Genomic DNA, 20,009 nt, shown 5'->3' on the forward strand with positions numbered 1-20,009 from the left:
TTATGAACTTTTTGAGGGGTAGTACTAAAAGTAGCAATATATTGTAACGTACAATCAATTTAATACAAATAGCAACATTAGAGACATTGGCATTTGTCATTATTTCATTATTCATAAAATGACATAAAGTGACAATCCAATCCCAAATATAGGTAGTCGATTTTCACAAATAATTAATAACCGTGCCATGATAAAAATATCAATACCACACAGCTATTTCTGTAAAAGATCTCTAAATGTTTAGAATAAGGGAATGCTAGAATTGGCTACAAACTGCACAATTAGTGGTAGTGAAAAGTGAAAATACGTGGTAAAGATGACTCTTGCTGAGTTTTTTAGTTGTTCTTTATTAGCCTTCGGGCCTCCTCTCGTTATGTTTTCATTAACAATAGCCAATGATCCGATAAAAATTATTATTATGATAGCAGCGGCGTTTGGTTGGCTAGTTTCGTTTTTACTTTCATCCCTGATATGGTACGCAGTTGTTCCACTACGATCTTACCTAGCGTTTGGCATGGTATTTGCGATAATAATACAAGTGAGTGGAAAACTATTTGTTTGTAAACACTTAAGTATATGTGTTAATTATTTCATGCACTTGTTTGCTACATTCATGTATTTCTTTTAGGAAGCTTTTCGTTATGGAATGTATTTACTTCTGAGAGGAACAGAAGCCGGTTTGAAAGTTATATCTGAAAATCAGGATACTGGGAATAATAAATTAGAAATGGCTTATGTTTCTGGACTAGGATTTGGTACAATGAATGGAGCTTTTGCCTTAGTCAATGTTCTCGCTGACTCTGTAAGTATATACAATGATCAAATGGTTTCTAAACTTGATATCACACTTTTATGTCATAAAATTAGTATCTACTTAATAAATGTTTTAATCAAATGCATTACATACATTCATAAAATCATAGTCCTTAACACATTTTATATATTCTTCATTTATTTTATCTTTCAAATTCTTTCTATATTTTCATGCTGTTTATTCTTCTTAAAATTTATTAACCCATAATTGTTTTGAATATTAAAATCCAGTGGAAATGTTTTTTTCACTTTCAAAATTGATTGTAATATTTATAATTTTTTTTTTATTAAATGAATTGATGAACAAGCAAATGGGCAAGTTGTTACCAACTATTAATTTAATTATTATTTGAAAATAACAGCCCACAGTCTGTGGTGTCCTAAATAACTAGCCATTCCGTAAAAAACCAATGTGCCACCAACTGTGGTGTTTAAAATGTTGTTTCTTGGTCAGTCAGAATGAGTCACTCTCCCTTTAAACTGGAACACAACAGTACTAAATAACGCTACTTAGTGGTAGAATAGATGAAGTGTAACCCAGCCTGTAACTTCAAATTATTATAACGAGATGAATAGCTTTTCAAAGTTAATTCTTGTTACATAAGTTTTTTATTTCATTAAAAGTTTATTTTACACAGTTGTTAATTGCTCCTTCCTATCAGATACAATTGTATTTTTTGCTTTACAGGTAGGCCCTGGTTCTCTTGGCCTTCACGGTGGCACGGAATATTTCTTTGTCACAAGTGCAGCGATGACGCTTTGCATGACACTCCTGAACACATTTTGGAGTGTGATCTTCTTCAGTGGATTAGACAATAAGAACTATCTAAAGATATTGTGGGTTATTGGTTCACATTTCTTTGTTTCCGGATTGAGTTTACTGAATAAGAAAGAGTTATATATTGTTTCTATTCTACCTTCATATATTATACTCATCATTACCGCCTTGATTGCGTTTAGATGTGCTGGAGGTACAAAACAAGGTTTAATCCAAAGCTTTACTGGTAGAACATAATTCTAAAATGAATTATTTAAGCGAAGACATTTTTATTTGAAGTCTTATGAAAATGTATTAAACTAATGCTTTGTGATTACCAGTTGATTTTACTTGAAACTTATTTTGTGTCCATTGCCCCAACTAGACTTCATATAAAATTGTAGTGGTTTGAGATGGGGAAATCACAATTATATGAGATTAAATAGATGAGATTTAAAATTTAATAATATGTTAACATGACATTAACATAGTACTCAGATATAATGACTAAAAATTTTTCTTTTGTCTAACGAATAAATCTTTATATAAATGTTTTATCTAAGACAATTATAAATTAATTATTCCTATTGTTAAGCCTTATTAAATTTCCCATCTCAGGTTGCTGCCAACTTATTGTAAAAATCAAACTTTATTTTAATAGTAATTTCAGGGCACGATAAAAAATAACAAAATTATATTAATCTTAGGATAATTTATTTCTTAAGTAATATTGTAATTAATCATTCCTTAATAATATAATTTATTTTAAAATTGGACGGAACAAGGTTGAAATGTTGTTACATTGTAATGTTCCCAAGATAATAATAAGACTTTTATAAAATAAATAAAATTTGAAGAACATGTTATTTTAATGCCCACCAATATTTAATATTTAGTAAAGCCTTAAAACTTCATTCAAGTAGCTTCATTTGATTAAGGAATAAATCCTACCAAAGCCTTAATACAATCTTGTTCAACAAGTTTACACAATGTTGAATACGTATATACAATACAATATACATACATACCTTAACAGTACTATTATATAAGTGTTGACAAATGAAATGAATAGCAAGCCAACTGTATTAGAATTACATTAGGTATATGCTTAGGAGATAACATTTTCTTCTTCTTCGGCAAGTTGAGTTAACAATGAATCAATGGTCCACACAGTATCAGCTGTGTCTGACTCTGCCTCAGGAATAAAAGATTTAAGCACATCTAATGCTGCATCAATTCCCTCTACAGAGCCACTAACGCCTACTTCGGCTAATGTGTTAACTGTTTCAGTGTCTTGATGATCAGGCCTAAATGGAAAAATGAGGAAAATATAGTCAATTTTTCAGATTTATCCTGGTTACAAGCTAATAGCTTAATATATTAACATAATTACAAGAAGTTTTTTGGTTTACATAATATATATTATTTCTTTTGCTTACACAGGTGGTTTAGATATTTCTTTCTCTAAGATATCTTGCAGGTCATCCAAATCCGGTATAGTAGGGATGTCATCGATTGATTCCGACGATTTCTTAGGCATAACATAATTACTGCAACACATTTACATGTTTTAATTGGGTAACTAACTAATCATTTCGATAGATCATATTAAATTAACCATACCGGGCCTCAACTGGTGGCCCTTCCGTCCAAACACCTATTTTTCTTGGTTCAGGTGCGTTTGAGTTGAAAGAGTCATTCATTTTATTTTATAAAAAGGCAAGTATGTATCACACTTAAGATTAAAATACAATTACTATTCGAGTTTAATAAATAGACTCGTATTTGTGTAAGTATGCAATCCCTTGTTTGTAGTACAATTTGACGCTTGTATTATTTACTGTTTTGACACCTTGGTTACTATTGACGACGAGTGTTGCTATATGCTTTGAAAAAATGTTTAAATAACAAAAATGATCATATAGTCTACTTAATCACTTGATGTATGACTTATAAAATAAAAAAAAATAATTGATATTTTTCACCAATCAGTCAATTTCTAGACATCTAGACTTGGTACTGTCCGAGTAAGTACACCTACATCAAATACTTGGTATTGTTCTGTTCGTTTTGAAGGCTGAGCGAGCAAGTAAAACTACAAGTATTGGGGACTAAAATCTTAGTTCTCAAGATCGGTGGTGCCTAAGCAATGAAATTATTTACGTCACCTTTGTTAATGGGGTTCGGTTACACTTTTCCACTATTTAAAGCCATACATGTAATTAAAAGTTGGTATTTTATGAAACATAGTTACACGTGGCATTGGTCATTTAATACATAGCCGAGTTTTGTACTCGGCTATGTATTAAATGACTTGGTCAACTATACTGCTTGCACTATACAAGATTGCATGGTTCCTTTCTAATGTTTGGGAATGCACTGACAAATTCTCGCCAGAATAAACGCCAAAAAGTATATTGGCTGTACTCAGGCTTTCAATCCAGGGCCTCGTTATCAGAGGCCTCATAAGCTCGCGTCTAGGCTAAAATAGCGCAGTTACTTCAAATTCCAACATTGTTTTTGGTTATTTACTATTGTTGTAAAATCTGTGATTGATTCATATTAAACTATCAAACAAATATACATATAAGCTATAATCAGAAGTAGGTACGGTAGTATTTAAAGTTTACAACAAAAATGTTTGCGAGGAATGGATAATAAAAACACAATATTGTCAATTATTTAATTTTAAAGATGACAACATTTTTTCTTAACACATTAAATGCGAACTTATATTATTGCACGTTAAAAAATCTACTGTGATGTGAGGCAAACGGAAACATAAAAATGGAAGTAATATCGTAAGCATATCACAAGCATGTAAAGGATTGTCTTCAGTTGCTACTTATGGTACATATATATTGTGATGTTTTATTTCAATGACAGCCTGCCTACTAATAAGCGATTAGCGGACAATAACTGTTTCAATTATAAAAAAAATACATGACCAGAGACTAAGAAAACTAATAAATTTGTTGAAAATATTTTACAATTCATAAACACTTCAATATTTGGTAACAATTCATAGTTTTTTATCAAATAATCTTATTAACTACACTTAACAAAAACTATAACAAAAATAAACAGTAAATTATATCTCATAAAATTCACAAAAATAGCAATCTCTTTCAACATCAGCAAATACAATATGTAAGATAAATTGAAATTTAATCAATAAAAATATGCATTACATTTCGAGTGGCTTTAGACATTTAGATAATTTTTTTTATCATATTTTATCTCTAAATAGCATGTGTGATGACAGTAGTCTTCCCTACTCACTTCACTTCACTTCTTCTTCACTTCTGTGACCAATAACCGAAATAATATTATGTACTTGCAGTAGTGTTGTAAGTTTAACAGTAATAATTATAAATTACTATTCAATTGAAATCAAATTTATTTTACATATGTATTTGCTAATATATGGACAAAATAGCACGATTAGTTAATAAATAAAATATTTAAAATGATTATATATATAATATTTTCACAGTATCATTATAATTCAAATTTATTTGTCTCTTTTTTTTACAAAATATACTTAAATTTGATATATTGTCTTTACTATTAATTTATATAAATTTTAGTTTTAATGGAAGACTATTTTAAGACTTAATTTTTTTTGTTTATTTTTTTTATTATTTAAGAACAATATATATATTTATTTACGAAGAAAAACATAAATAAAGTAATTTTAAAGAAGTTACTATATGAGAGACATTATATTAAATTGATGCAATTTACAAACACACATAAAACGCAGCGTTTCGCCCGTCAATGTGTTTTTTGGTTAATAAAAAACATTAATTAATTAATTAATTAAAATTACAAAAAACTACTACTATTATGCATTTTTTGTGATACTCGTTATGATGCTTCTAGTTGAGATTTAGCGCAGTTGAACATTAAATAACAATTTGTTATTCTCAATATTGTTTTATAATCAGTTGATGCAAAAATATATCCGAATAGTCATTTCTAATCTAATAGAGATGGTATTGGAATGAAAATGAAACTTTTGACGCTTGGCGTGAAATTAAACATTACATTTTTACAAACTAACATTTAGTCATTTATTACTTATAAGAACTCTAGAAGTTAAAACTCCTGGATTTCAAGAACTGACTTGAAATGTTTGAAAGGCGACGCAAAGTCCATAGTCAGACTCACTGCTGTGGTCGAACGAGAGAAACGCAACCGCATACGAGGCACTCGGGCTACTTCGGGTCACGTCAAACTCCCATAGAGTCCAGTGAAGTCGTCAACAGTGATGTCGGTGTGTCCGAGCGCTCGTCAGTGCAGCAGGTCGCTGGTGGAGGCGGCTGTGGGTCAGTGCAGCAGGTCGCTGGTGGAGGCGGCTGTGGGTCAGTGCAGCAGGTCGCTGGTGGAGGCGGCTGTGGGTCAGTGCAGCAGGTCGCTGGTGGAGGCGGCTGTGGGTCAGTGCAGCAGGTCGCTGGTGGAGGCGGCTGTGGGTCAGTGCAGCAGGTCGCTGGTGGAGGCGGCTGTGGGTCAGTGCAGCAGGTCGCTGGTGGAGGCGGCTGTGGGTCAGTGCAGCAGGTCGCTGGTGGAGGCGGCTGTGGGTCAGTGCAGCAGGTCGCTGGTGGAGGCGGCTGTGGGTCAGTGCAGCAGGTCGCTGGTGGAGGCGGCTGTGGGTCAGTGCAGCAGGTCGCTGGTGGAGGCGGCTGTGGGTCAGTGCAGCAGGTCGCTGGTGGAGGCGGGCGGGGTCAGTGCAGCAGGTCGCTGGTGGAGAGGCGCGTGAGGCTGTCGCTGAGGTCGGGCGCGCGGCCCAGCAGCGCCGACAGCCCCGACAGCTCGCCCGAGTTGAGCTGCGGCATGGCGTCGCCGCGGTCCAGCAGCAGCCCCGTCAGGGACGGCGTGTCGCTGGCCGGCGCCTCCAGCAGCTCCGCCTGCCGCCACACCAGGCATGAGGGGAAACCAGACGTTATGAATGGGGCGACTCTCATCGGTTTATATGGTATATAATAGGAGTTACAAAACAAACGATTATTTAAAATGTCAATATCAGGTACTGACTTTAATATATATAGTACGTATATACGTATTAAACTTGTAGATATATTAAATGTTTTAATAACATTAAGCTTCTTTCTAAACACGCTTTTATTATCTTCACTTGTTTATAAGAAAATCTTGGTATTTAAATTTGACCCACTTCCCGATCTTCGATTACTATAAAATTTTGCACACACTCAAACGTCATTAAAAATACAATATGGCGGCCTCCCCAAGATGGCGGACTGGGTGTTTGAAATCCAGTCCCATGATATGGATATCAAATGAATGGGTTTGCAGTCAGCAATACGAAAAAAACGGTTGTCGCAGAACCGACAACCGTTGGGAAAAACGCGTTCTAGAGTGGAGACCGCGTCTCCGCAAACGTAGTGTAGGACGTCCTCGGGCACGGTGGAGTGACGATATACGCAAGGCGGCAGGCAGGAGCTGGATGCGAGTAGCCGGAGAAAGACCACAGTGGCGTGCACTGGGAGAGGCCTATGTCCAGCAGTGGACGGGTACGGGCTGATGATGATGATGATGAATACGAAAAAATAGTCACGTGACTTAGATCGAATATGGCGGGCGTCCAAGATGGCGGACAGGCTATTTGAAATGCACTCCCGTGATATGGGTATCAAATGAAAGGTTTTGCTGTCAGGAATACGAAAAAGTAATCACGTGACTTAAATCCAATATGGTAGACATCCAAAATGACGAATGGGCTATTTGAAATGCAGCCCCATGATATGGATATTAAATGAATGGGTTTGCTGAATGGGATTCGAAAAATATTATCACAGGTTCTTTTTACTGGACAAAACGCTCCATTTGCAATTTTCAGTGCGTGCTGAAAGCGTATTTTTTAGTTTTTAAATCAATTTAATAAATATTCTAGTACTACTTATTACATAATTTTTTTTTTATATATGGTATATAAAGCTAGTATGTTTTCTCTATTCGGCAATCCAATGTAGACGACGTCTTTTTATACGATTTCTCGGATGCTGACAGTGAATGGTAAATGGGTTGCATGTTACTGTTGTATGATAAATATTTATGAGCATAAATAGCCAGTAAGAAAAATAGAAAACTGACCTGTTGCTGCTGCTGCTGCTGCTGCTGCATTAAATTAGGAGAGATATGCCCCATGCCGGGAGACACGTGCCCCATGCTCGGCGACATCTGCCCCATGCTCGGGGACATCCCGCCGTGGGTCATCGGGGAGATCCTGCCCATGGACGGCATCACCTGCCCCATCGGGGACATTTGCATGTTGGGGGACATGGGTGGCATCGTTTGCATATTCGGCGAGAGGGTTTGCAAATTCGGTTGAATGTTCTGAAGATTGGTCATCTGTAAGTTCGGCGACATGTTCGGCGAATGCGACTGCATGCCGGGCGACAGCTGCACGTAGCTCGGGCTCCACTGCATGTCCTGCCCGTAGCTCACGTGGCTGGGCCCGGCGATGGACATCCCTTGCATACCCCACTGCGGACAAAGCAATATGAAACTTATGATGACGTTCTTGTGACCTACTTCGGTTAAGGAAAGCTATACAGCGTAGAAGATATAATAGAGCGACTATGTCTTCCGCACATAAAATTGCAATCACACTTTTCATGCTTTCAGTCAGGGCCATATTTAAGGAAGGGCAACCGGGGCAACTGCCCTGGGGCCACCACATTAGTGGGGGCCACAGTTTGCAGCAAGTTAACAAATACCCAGATATAGTCAAATTATAATAATGTTATTATTTAATATTTTAAAAGTTACCGATACAAGTATAATAATAAATCATAGCTTACTGATTGAAATAAAAGTAATTCATGATAATATAATTATAAGGTTGTTCACGCTTCTGTTTTTCTAGGGCCCCCACTGCTTTGTGGCCCGGGGGCCTCCAGACCTTTAAATCCGACTCTACTTTCAGTCACAGTTCGCACAGCAGCTCAGGAATATAAATAATGTCACCTGAGTTTTAAACTCCAGATAGCTGTAACTGATGAGCTAATAGTAACAAAAAATAACTTTATTTGCTCAAACCAGTAAAAAAATTCGGGATTTAAACTAGGGATTTGTAGATCTGCCTTATAGACTACGTTTTATGTTTACCATTAGACGACTAATATTATGTATAAATTAAAAAAATTACCTGATAGGGGTTTTCTTGTATTTGTTCATTTTCGTAGGGCGGCGAGAACACTCTCAGCGGACTGTTCATTTGGTGTGGCGGAGTCTTATCTGATAAAAAAGGAAATTTAATTTATTAAATTACAATAGAGATTTTCAATGCTTCAAATAGAATATTTATTTTAAAATTTATATTTGCATTTAATAGTATCCCATTGATACCATGCTGTAGGTATTCACTGAATTTAAAAACGCTTAAATATCGTCCTAATTTGTATACTTCAATATATATGTCAACATTATGATCCTCTACCCAAAGGTTGCCTGGAAGAGATCGCTGCTTAGCGATAAGGCCGCCTGTTGCAGCTCATGCAACTTTTGTGTATCAAAAATGATATTATCAGTCAATGATATTCTAATAAACAGATATGTTATATCCACACTAAACAAGAGAAAAAAGTGTGCCGCGCCGGGGACCGTTTATTTTAGTTTATTTTTGCATTTCGTTAAAAGTAAAAAGGATAGCTTGATAAAAACAATAAGTAAAAGGGATAACTAGATGTTTTAATTACGCAAAACGTATTACTACGTAATTGTGATGTATTATAACGTATTACTACGTAAAACGACTAAAGGAAAACGTCCCAATTAGGACGTTTTCTAGTCTTCCTGTTTGCCCGTTAATAACATATCTGTTTACTAGAACATCATTGTTTTCAGTTATAAGATTGGGTGCAAGAACAAATAAATAAATATATATGGACACCATAAACACTCACCTCTTGGCTCCGACTTAATGTGTTGATCATTTCCGTATCCTGAAAAATACAACATTTTAGTTAACTCTGTTTGGATGATAAACAATAAAGAATAACTAAAAGCCTAATCATCCATTATAAATCTACGGTCATACTAACGCGATATTATTGCAATAGGAATATTTTCATAGATAGATATTCCTCAGTTGTGACCGCAGCTTTACAAGAAACGGCATCGCTTGTTAGCTAAAGCTATGTTTATACATGACACTACACCGCACGTTATTTTACATTGTTATATATAAATTTATTTTTTTATTATTATTTAATTGCACTATAATGTGCAGTACAATGCCATTTGAACCCAGCTTTATGAAAAAAATACCAATAATTACAACATAATAAACACACAAAGAAAAATATAAAGCACACTAAAGCATAAACAACCTAATCAAAAATTCAAGATGGCTGAAGAGATGACCTTGAAAAATGTGAAATTCAAATTAATGATTTCACGATCACACTTGCAATACTTAAATTAATACATTTATAAAAACATGCAAAAAATAAAAAATAATGCTAATATGCATATGTGTGTTAAGAGAAAACTTCAAACATCAAACGAGAAAGCCTACAAAACCAAATCAAACAAAAACAAAAAACGGGACGAACAAAAATCGCAAATCCGATTATCCATGCAGTAGTATTTTCGGCTCTGAAGCGAAGCTACTCTTCGTAACTGGAGACTAGAAGTTAAACTTCATTTCATCTGCTTCTTCGAGTGTATTGGCTTCTTTCGGTCGTCTTATTTTATTACATTTGGTACAAAATTCATACTTTATAAATTTTATAAAGAAGAATAGGTTTTAATCGTCAATTTTTAAAAAAAAACTATTCATTTTTTTTTTGTACAAAATATAATAAAAAAGTATTTATGCGTAATGCCGTCTATTTTTTTTAATTAATGAAATAAACATCGAAATCAAAAGACACATCCATGCATAAAAATATAACCTTTAAGTACCTTTTTGAACATCTTAGGTGCTTTTTCTAGGACTATGAGAAAAACATCATCTTGTTCTTAATTTTATTAGCAATATAATATAAATTTCACGCATCCAAGCTATGCTTTTTATATCTTTTCCGTTATAAATGTGTACAAAAATCTTAATATTTCAATCGCAAAATTTAAATATCTTTACACTATGTGATTGAAATAATATAACGTCATAATATTTTTTATCAAATTTTTAAATATACATTTGTAAATTCATCTAAAGCGTTACAATTATTTCGTACATTTTCAATGCGATATGTATCTGTTTAATTAAAATTATAAAAACAAAATTGTAAGATATTAAAATTATTCTTAATAAAAGCTGCTCCACATGGGCCCAGTTACAGTATAATATTAAATTATTAAAAAAAATTGTATTCAATATCGTTGTTTCACAATAATCTTCAAACAATATTGGCTTTTGTTTTATAATCAGAAATTATTTATTAAACAAATATAATTATTTAGAATTAATGTCACTTGGTAAGTATGTCACTTTCTTATAAAGAAAAAAAAAATATTCCCACCACAGATCTTAGTAGTATTAGAGGCTTGAAAGCATTATGACAGTTCGTATATTTATATAATATAAAAATATGATTTTATTTTTTTTTCTTTGAAAACCATAACTTCTATTTTAATTATTTGAATATAATTTACTCTGGGACAAAATGGTTGTATTAATTTTTTTTATATCTTTTTATATAATTAATAATAAATAAAAAATGTATCTATTATTTTTTGTTCTAAAACTAAATAATAAAACATACATTTCAATCCCATTTATAAGCAAATAAAAATACTACGCTGATACATAACAAAAAACAATATCTAACCTTTTTTGACCAATCTGTGTTGCAATTTAATTTATTTTTAAATATCCAAATAAGACAATATTTAAATGCAGATGTTAAAACAATTGCTATATAAATAAAACTGATTAAAATTTAAAACATTAAAATACAATTATGTAATAATTTAATTTATATGGTAAGACTAGTCATACTCCATTTTTTTAACTGGCAATTATTTAGGATATGTTAACAAACTTCCCCCTAAGAAAATAATAACACATGACTATTACTTGGAAAAAAAGTTAAAACTTCTATGTAACATAATATAGAAAAATGCACACGAATACTCTAAGTTGTATTGGAAATTACACAAGAATTAAAAATAAATCATAGAAAAATTGTTATTCGTAGAAACAATTTTACAACAAACGCTCTTAAATCAAATTAATTGACATTTAAATGACACATATCCACATTAGCATATTTTTCATGTTTATTTATAACCTCAGAGAAATGCTATGCTACTCATAGTATTCTCAGGTTTAAATATATTTTATTCATAAATTTATTTTCTTTTTTTATAACTTTAACTAAAATGCTATCATGATTGTTAGTTATATTTCTTACTACACATTGTATAGCGAGTGTAAATTATATACCGATTTGTCTCTTTCTGTTATCAATGATTTGGTATTTGCTTGATAAAGACAAAACATTTTGTAACTATAATAATAATAAATATCGGGCAACATCACATACATTACTCTGATCCCAATGTAAGTAGGTAAAACACTTGTGTTATGGAAAATCAGAAGTAACGACGATACAAAAAACACTCAGATCCAAGACAACATGGAAAACTAATGATAATCTACATCGACTCGGCCGGGAATCGAACCCGGTACCTCCGAGCGGCGTACCCATGAAGATCGGTGTACACACTACTCGTAGTACATACTATACAGCAGCTATACAATGTTTATTAGTAAGACCATTACACTGTAAATATGAAGGCGAATGAAAAGCAACGAATGGCTTATCCTACTTATAAGACTCATAGCCTCAACTGACTTTCGTGTATTCGCACACTAGTAGTTCAAGTTACAAACAGACAAAATATAATTTTGATATATAAATAAGCACCAATATATTAATTATGTTAATAAAAACAAGATCTAACATAAAAACCTAAGGTAAAAAAGTATCTACCCTAAAACTCGCTTAAACATCAGATATTCAACGACAAATAAAAGTAAAAAGAAACATTTTAACAAATCAACAATTAAATTATCTAATTTCATTAGCTTAATTTTGCTACGTTATAAATATTTAAAAATTAATTATAAATATTGCTATCTAAAGAGTTCCGATATATCGCTATTGTAGACACAACCAACCGGATGTAAAAAATATGTTCCAATTACATAAAGTCGTATGTTACTGTTTTAATTTTTAAATGAGTTAATGCTTTCTATTAGTTACTATGGCAACAGTAGTGAAAATTAATATTACACAACTTTTGCGGAAAAAATATGTTGCCTCTCGGACGCACACTCTTGCAGTCAAGATGAGTGAGTGTAGAGCAACAGTGTGCAAGCGAGAGGGCAATAGAGCATATTGTAATCAACTCATTTGTAGGGATAGAACGCAAATAATTTATATAAGGAGAGAAGGCATTCAGTAATAAAAGGTTACAATGCTACACCTTTGCACCATTTTCAAGGAAATTAACACTTTTTATACTATATTAGAAGTACTCAGTTTTAACATACAATCTTTTGTACTGAGTGTATTATTGAATTATTTTTTAATTTAAATCAAACCAATTGTAGATAAAGACCACATTTTGCTGAACATAATTATACAACAATTTTTAATTGTAATGTAAATGAGTTATACTTAAGGTCCATTACAATCAAATTTGTACAAATATATATTATTTATCTCAATTGGTGACTCGCGAAAATATTTATGTATTTAATACATTTGTTTTTGTACAAAAGTGATTAGAGTAGACCTCTCGGTTGTGTTTGTACCGGTTTCGCGTCCACCGCCACCAGTAAGCTAAAATGTGTACTAGACCACCACCATTAAACAACGCAGGACTCGAAATGTGAACCCACAACCAAGTTTATTAGAAAAGGGGAGAAACCACTGACAATATTGAAAAGTCGAATATAGAATAGAGACAGATATTTTTTCCCCAATTTTTTTAGGTCGAAAATACCCCATATACAAATTTGTATGATATCAACAAACTTACTGTCTTGCTCGTAAGTCTGATGCGCGACAGACGGCGATATCGTCTTCAACCTCTTATGCTTTAAGTAACTCGAATCTAGAAAACATTGCAAAAACGTTATTCTCTTTTAATGGCAAATGATCACACGGTACCTCTAAATGTCAAACGATACAATAACGAAACGATCACGACAGCGGGACCGGCGAGGTGGAGGGGCAATACGTCAGAGACGGCGGCGGGGGGTGGGGGGGGGGGTGCGTTCGCGTCAGTTGCGTGGCGCGGCGTCCACGGGCGAGTAGTAGCAGCTGGTGTCGTCGAACTCGGACGCGGTGGCGTGCGGCGCCACGGCCATGTACAGCGCGTAGTGCTCGGCCTCCGTCAGGTCCAGGTCGTCGCGCAGGCGCGCGAACGAGCCGGCGTCCAGCGCCAGCACGCTCTCCGCCACCAGGATGGAGCCCTCGGGCGGCAGCTCGGGCGCCGCGTCGCGCGCGTCCCCGTGCAGCGAGATGCGCGTCACGCTGTCGGCGCCCAGCGACGCGTGCGACGCGTGCGCGCCGGGCTCGGGCCGCGGCGCGCGCAGCCCCGACACGCTGCTGACGGAGCGGCCCACGGGCCGGCCCCGCCGCGGCCCGTCCGAGCGCACGCTGGGCGCCGGCGACTTGTCGCGCCGCCGGAACAGGCGCGACAGGAACGAGCGCTTCTTGGGCGCGGGCGGCAGCACGGGCTCGGAGCGCGCCCCGCCTAGCTGCGCGCGCGCCACGGGCAGCGGCCGGCCGGGCTTGAGGATGCTGTTGACGGACGTCTGGCTGGCGCGCAGCCCGTCGGGCCGGCGCGCGCGCTTGGGCGGCAGCGGCGGCGCGCGCTCGTCGGCGGTGTCGCGCTTGAGCGCCGTGAACTCGATGATGGGCCCGCGGTACGTCTGCACCTGCACGTCCTCGTAGGGCGCCGCCTCGGGCTCGGCGATGGGGATCGGGTTCTTGAAGGCGAGCTGCAGGCTCGTGTACGTGCCGGCGTCGTTGAAATCGTCGACGTCGGTCTCGTCGTTGAGGATCGTGACGTTTTCGAGGCGGGTCCGATTCTCCGAGTATATCTCGTCCAGTTCCGCGACCTGGTCGAGGAGGTCGTTCAGACTCTTCTCGGTGGTGTCGACCGCCATGACGTCGTCGGCGTCGACCGCCGTGACGCCGTTCGTGTCGACCGCCGCGACGACGTTCGTGTCGACCACGGTGGCGTCGGTGGCGTCGACCACCATGATTTCGGTGGATTCGACCTCGACGGGGTTTTTGACGTCGGTCAGTTCGACTGTTGGGGGGTCCGGGGAATCGCTAGTGGAGGATACGAGATCCTGCTTTTCGGGGGGGTTATTATTATTTCCGTCGGTGGGCTGTATGGGGGAGGGGGGCTCGGTCAAGAGAAGAGAAAATACACTAAGATCCGGGAGGGGTTTTCTCGCAGTACCTTGGTATTCGGGGATGTATTCGAATGGGACGGCGTTGCTTCTGGCGTTGTCTGATGTCCTCTTCAGCTGGAGGTACACCTGGAAACAATAATGACTTTGTTAACAATTGTCATAATTTATCTATTTATCTACATACGAGGTTTGTTCAAAAAGTATCGCGAATTTTGTTTTTTCAAAAAAAAAATATTTTTTCATGAATATCTATTTTATCCCTTACAAAGTAATCCCCATGAAATATTATACACTTGTGAGGTTTTTCCAATATTCGAAGCACTTCAAAAAATCTTTTTTTTTTATCGTTTTCAGCCCCTCCTACGATGCCGTCTTTATCTCGCCAAGCGTAGCGTAACGTGCTTTCATGGGCCTCTTCAGTTTAGGGAACAAGAAAAAGTCACAGGGGGCCAGATCTGGGGAATACGGCGGCTGCGGTATCAGTGTGTTGTTTTTGGCCAAAAAGTCGCGCACAAGCAACCATGTGTGAGCAGGGGCGTTATAGTGGTGCAAAAGCCAATTTTTGATCTCTCACAAATCCGGGCGTTTCTGGCGGATTGCTTCTAACTTGCACTTCTTTGCTAACTTGCAGTCAATATTCCTTATTGACCGTTCTACCCTGTGGAAAGAACTCATGATGCACCACGCCCCTGCAATCGAAGAAAACTGTCAGCAAAACTTTCACATTCGACCGAACTTGGCGCGCTTTTTCGTTCGTCTTGGTTCGTGCGGCAGCTTCCATTGAGACGATTGAGCTTTGGTTTCCACGTCATAACCATATACCCACGATTCGTCACCAGTTATGACCCTCTGGAGCAAATTTAGGTCGTCGCGGACAGAGTCCAACGTCTCATTAGCAATGTTCATGCGATGCTGTTGTTGGTCGCAATTGAGCAATTTTGGTACGAATTTTACATGAACAAATCATTGAACACACTTCGTAGTTAAGTTTACTTGAAAAAAGTGCTTTTGAATGCTGTACTCAATTCACTTGAAAAAAGTGCTTTTGAATATAGCATTCAAAAGCACTTTTTTCAAGTAAACTTAACTACTTAAGTTATTTTGATGCTATTTTCTGATGTAGAAAAGTAGCTGATTGAAATTACTTTATCTGAACTCAACTGAAATTCCTTCATTTAATGTGGAAGCATTACACATAAATCAAGTCAAATTAAACAACAATACACCCTGACCTGAGAAGAACCGCAAAGGAAATTCAGTGGGTCTTTTTATCTTGTCAAATTTAATAAAAAAAAATTGTTTTTTTTATCTTCACTTAATGCTACAATTGTTATCAACGAATACTCTATTTATTAACACGTAATATGTAAAAGGAAACGGTATCATTAGCATAAATCTGATATGTATATAAATAGCTCGTCAATGAAAGATACGATCTGATGGCGACGTGAGATGAACGGAATAGTAAGAATACGATTGATGCATCGGATGACTTGACACTGTTGGAGAATCGCCAATCGTCAAACAGATCATTGCTGTAATGAGCTTTTTATGGAAATTAAATAAACAGGAAACAAAGAACACACTTTTTTGGCCAGTTTAAGAATTTTAGTTATTTAGATTTTTGAGTAAAATAAATTTAAAGAATCAATAATCACGAAATACACATGATTTTAATACCATGTTTTCTTTCATGGTAGACCAGTAGATGACGAAGACGAAAGACTAAAAGACGTTATTAAGAGCTTTAGTTCAACCAATAAGTAAGGCATAAGTTCGTAAAGTAAAGTAGTAAAGTAACAGCCTGTAAATTTCCCACTGCTGAGATGAGGCCTCCTCTTCCATTAGGGAGAGGGTTTGGAACATATTCCAGGCAGGAGTTCACAACCTCTTAACTTTCTTGGCTTATAAACCCTTTCAACGATTAAGTACCGGTATCAAGCTGATGGATGCTATTGATTGGGAGGCGTCATTCTACTTAAAGTTACCTGCACGTGTCGGCGCTCGCTCGGGTCGCGGTAGGGCGGCGTGTGGAAGGCGATCGCGACCTGCCGGTGCACGAGCACGATGTTCGCGCTCTCCTCCCACACAACGTGCTCGCCCTCCTTCTGGAAGAACACCACGGCGATGTCCTCGCGCGTTACCTGCAACACAAGCCCCGATTGTGCACAACGTCTTACCGCACCTAAAGCAACCTCTTGATCCCCTCGGCAATTCTTTAGATGAATATTACAACAACAACAACAGCCTGTAAATTCCCACTGCTGGGCTAAAGGCCTCCTCTCTTTGAGGAGAAGGTTTGGAACATATTCCACCACGCTGTTCCAATGCGGGTTGGTGGAATGCACATGTGGCAGAATTTCGATGAAATTAGACACACGCAGGTTTCCTCACGATGTTTTCCTTCACCGCTGAGCACGAGATGAATTATAAAGACAAATTAAGCACATGAATCTGCGACGCTTGCCTGGATTTGAACCCGCGATCATCGGTTAAGATGCACGCGTTCCAACCACTCGGCCATTTCGACTCTGAGTATTAAATACAACGCAAAATATATCTAATATAGATTACAATAACTAACCTTTTCACAGAGAAGTATCAGTTCGGTTCCTCCTTTATGGAAATCGGAGCACTGACTGAGCCGCATGATGACGAGATCACTCATAGCCTTCTTGTCGTAGATGACGTCTGAGACCACGGGAGGCAGCGAAAGCCGTATCTTCCCGGTCCTCTCATCGTGGATGAAGACTTGGAAGCAAAGTCTCACTGCGTTCAGGTCAATGCTCTGCGGTTGATTCCGGTGGTTGTAGCCCGCTGTTGAGGGATACGACTATAAGATACTCGCTTCAAGTAAGACATAGTACTCTCTCTGCGCTTACTATTGGCCTTAAGTACCTAACATTTTGCGATATATACTTCTATTCATCGTATCGACGCTTTTCAGACGTGCTACAACGATGGTATTGTTGCTTATTTTTTATTTTAATTATACGTTATTTTAATTCTATATAAATGTATTTATACAATTATATTATTAGGTACCTATATACTTGCTTATATAATCTTACTAAATATATATTAAGAGTTTATATTTAGTAAGCAAACGAATTTGAAAAATTTGGCGCACTTTCGACCGAATCTACCTAACTATAGTAACATCACTTACTTTCTATTATATGATATACGTACAGTGTAGGTGTATGTATATTATCAGCTTATATATGTTACATATAGGATTAAATACGTTAGTATAGTAGTAGATGTTTCTGATAAAAAATTCTGAAACGATATGATATATACCTACAATATGATTTGGGAAATTAGCGTTTACTTAAATTACTCCTATTTCTTGTGGGCACGATGCATTTTGGGACTGCGTGTGTAAGGGAATAGAAAGCCTGGAGTTCAATGAGATTGGACTATCGTGTGCGGGATCAGTCAGATAAACATTATCATTCGACGACCTCCGTGGTCGAGTAGTATGTACACCGATTTTCATGGCAACTCCGAGGTCCCGGGTTCGATTCCCGGCCAATAATGTAGAAAAAGTTCATTAGTTTTCTATGTTGTCTTGGTTCTGAATGTTTGTGGTGCCGTTGTTAGTTCTGATTTTCCATAACACAACTTTAGCTACTTACATTGGAATCAGAGTATGAGACAATAATATGAGACATCATCACATACATTACTCTGATCCCAATGTAAGTAGCTGAAGCACTTGTGTTATGGAAGTCAGAAGTAACGACGACGGTACCACAAACACCCAGACCCAAGGCAACATAGAAAACTAATGGTAATCTACATCGTCTCGGCCGGGAATCGAACCCGGAACCTCAGAGTGGCGTACCCATGAAAACCGGTGTACACACCACTCGACCATGGAGGTCGTCGAATTCCTTGCCACTCAGTTGCCACTTGCCATTCACTTGCCATCAGGTGGCCCATATGCTCGTCCGCCAACCTATACTTAAAAAAAATGTTACGTAATAGAAATGTCTCTGGGTCAATAACCCTCCTTTCTTGAGGAGTTTGAGGTTATTAAACCATTTTGCTCCAGTTGGTAGATACGAAAATGACAGGATTTCATAGGACAGATGTATCTGTCCTATGAAATCCTGTCATTTTCGCTCTGCTCTGACATGCTCGCTCTTTCTGAACAGGAAAACTCAATGTTTACTGAGTTTGAACGCAATCTTCGTTTACATGTTTCAGCTACTGGGCCACCTCGGCCCTGTTTCAAGTGTCTATAACTAATGTTTCGTTCAAGTACCTTTTCTGAAGATTCGAGTCAATTTGTTTCCATAAAATTAGCCGTAACGTCTTGTGTCCACTTGAACTATATCTCTAATAGTTAGTTCAGATAATATTACTAATGTTGAAATTTTAAACATATGTCTATTTTATAATGTAAGCTTTCCCTACGAAATATTTCTTGGGAATTCCCGGAAAATTAATACAAATGTGTTTTCCGCCGCGTTTATGTATTGAATTAATGGTTTTTGGGGGGGGGGGGGGGGTCTTTAATAACCTCTTGTTAACATTTTAATATTGTACTGCGGTCCCCAATGTGATGGTATTAAATATTGGACATCTCATACATTACTCTACTACCTCCATGGTCAAGTGGTGTGTACACCGGTTTTTTTTTTTTATGGTATATAGGTTGGTGGACGAGCAGATGGGCCACCTGATGGTAAGTGGTCACCATCACCCATTGACAATGACGCTGTAAGAAATATTAACTGTTCCTTACATTGTCAATGTGCCATCAACCTTGGGAACTAAGTTGTTACGTCCCTTATGCCTGCAGTTACACTGGCTCAATCACCCTTCAAACCGGAACACAACAATACTGAGTACTGTTATTTGGCGGTAGAATAACTGATGAGTGGATGGTACCTCCCCAGACGGGCTTGCACAAAGCCCTACCACCACAAAAGGTTTTCATGGGTACGCCACTCTGAGGTCCCGGGTTCGATTCCCGGCCGAGTCAATGTAGATTACCATTGGGATCAGAGTAATGTA

At 37.3% G+C, this 20,009-nt stretch overlaps 3 protein-coding genes across 8 annotated transcripts in view; 1 reads left to right on the forward strand and 2 right to left on the reverse strand.

The window, feature by feature from the left end:
* Window positions 1-100: 100 nt before the first annotated feature.
* On the forward strand, window positions 101-2,429 carry LOC124531938 (gamma-secretase subunit Aph-1). Its single transcript, XM_047106519.1, has 3 exons — window positions 101-538; window positions 629-802; window positions 1,502-2,429. The coding sequence occupies exons 1-3, from the start codon at window positions 317-319 to the stop codon at window positions 1,826-1,828; spliced, it is 723 nt and encodes a 240-aa protein (XP_046962475.1). The 5' UTR covers window positions 101-316; the 3' UTR covers window positions 1,829-2,429.
* Window positions 2,430-2,570: 141 nt separating this feature from the next.
* On the reverse strand, window positions 2,571-3,436 carry LOC124531939 (intraflagellar transport protein 43 homolog). Its single transcript, XM_047106520.1, has 3 exons — window positions 3,194-3,436; window positions 3,010-3,120; window positions 2,571-2,877 (listed from the first exon to the last, which is right to left on the reverse strand). The coding sequence occupies exons 1-3, from the start codon at window positions 3,271-3,273 to the stop codon at window positions 2,679-2,681; spliced, it is 390 nt and encodes a 129-aa protein (XP_046962476.1). The 5' UTR covers window positions 3,274-3,436; the 3' UTR covers window positions 2,571-2,678.
* Window positions 3,437-4,239: 803 nt separating this feature from the next.
* The window catches only part of LOC124532175 (embryonic polarity protein dorsal), a 57,044-nt gene continuing 41,274 nt past the window's right edge, over window positions 4,240-20,009 (reverse strand). For all 6 annotated transcript variants that reach the window (XM_047106907.1, XM_047106908.1, XM_047106909.1 and 3 more), the window contains 8 exons: window positions 17,566-17,798; window positions 16,970-17,125; window positions 15,029-15,107; window positions 13,592-13,666; window positions 9,499-9,537; window positions 8,742-8,830; window positions 7,685-8,077; window positions 4,240-6,480 (listed from right to left, as the gene is read on the reverse strand). In XM_047106907.1, coding sequence (XP_046962863.1) covers window positions 6,298-6,480; window positions 7,685-8,077; window positions 8,742-8,830; window positions 9,499-9,537; window positions 13,592-13,666; window positions 15,029-15,107; window positions 16,970-17,125; window positions 17,566-17,798 — 1,247 coding nt within the window. In that variant the 3' untranslated portion in view covers window positions 4,240-6,297. The remainder of the gene's footprint in view (window positions 6,481-7,684; window positions 8,078-8,741; window positions 8,831-9,498; window positions 9,538-13,591; window positions 13,667-15,028; window positions 15,108-16,969; window positions 17,126-17,565; window positions 17,799-20,009) is intronic.

The sequence above is a fragment of the Vanessa cardui genome, chromosome 8 (assembly GCF_905220365.1).
Source record: "Vanessa cardui chromosome 8, ilVanCard2.1, whole genome shotgun sequence".
NCBI classification, from domain to species: domain Eukaryota; kingdom Metazoa; phylum Arthropoda; class Insecta; order Lepidoptera; family Nymphalidae; genus Vanessa; species Vanessa cardui.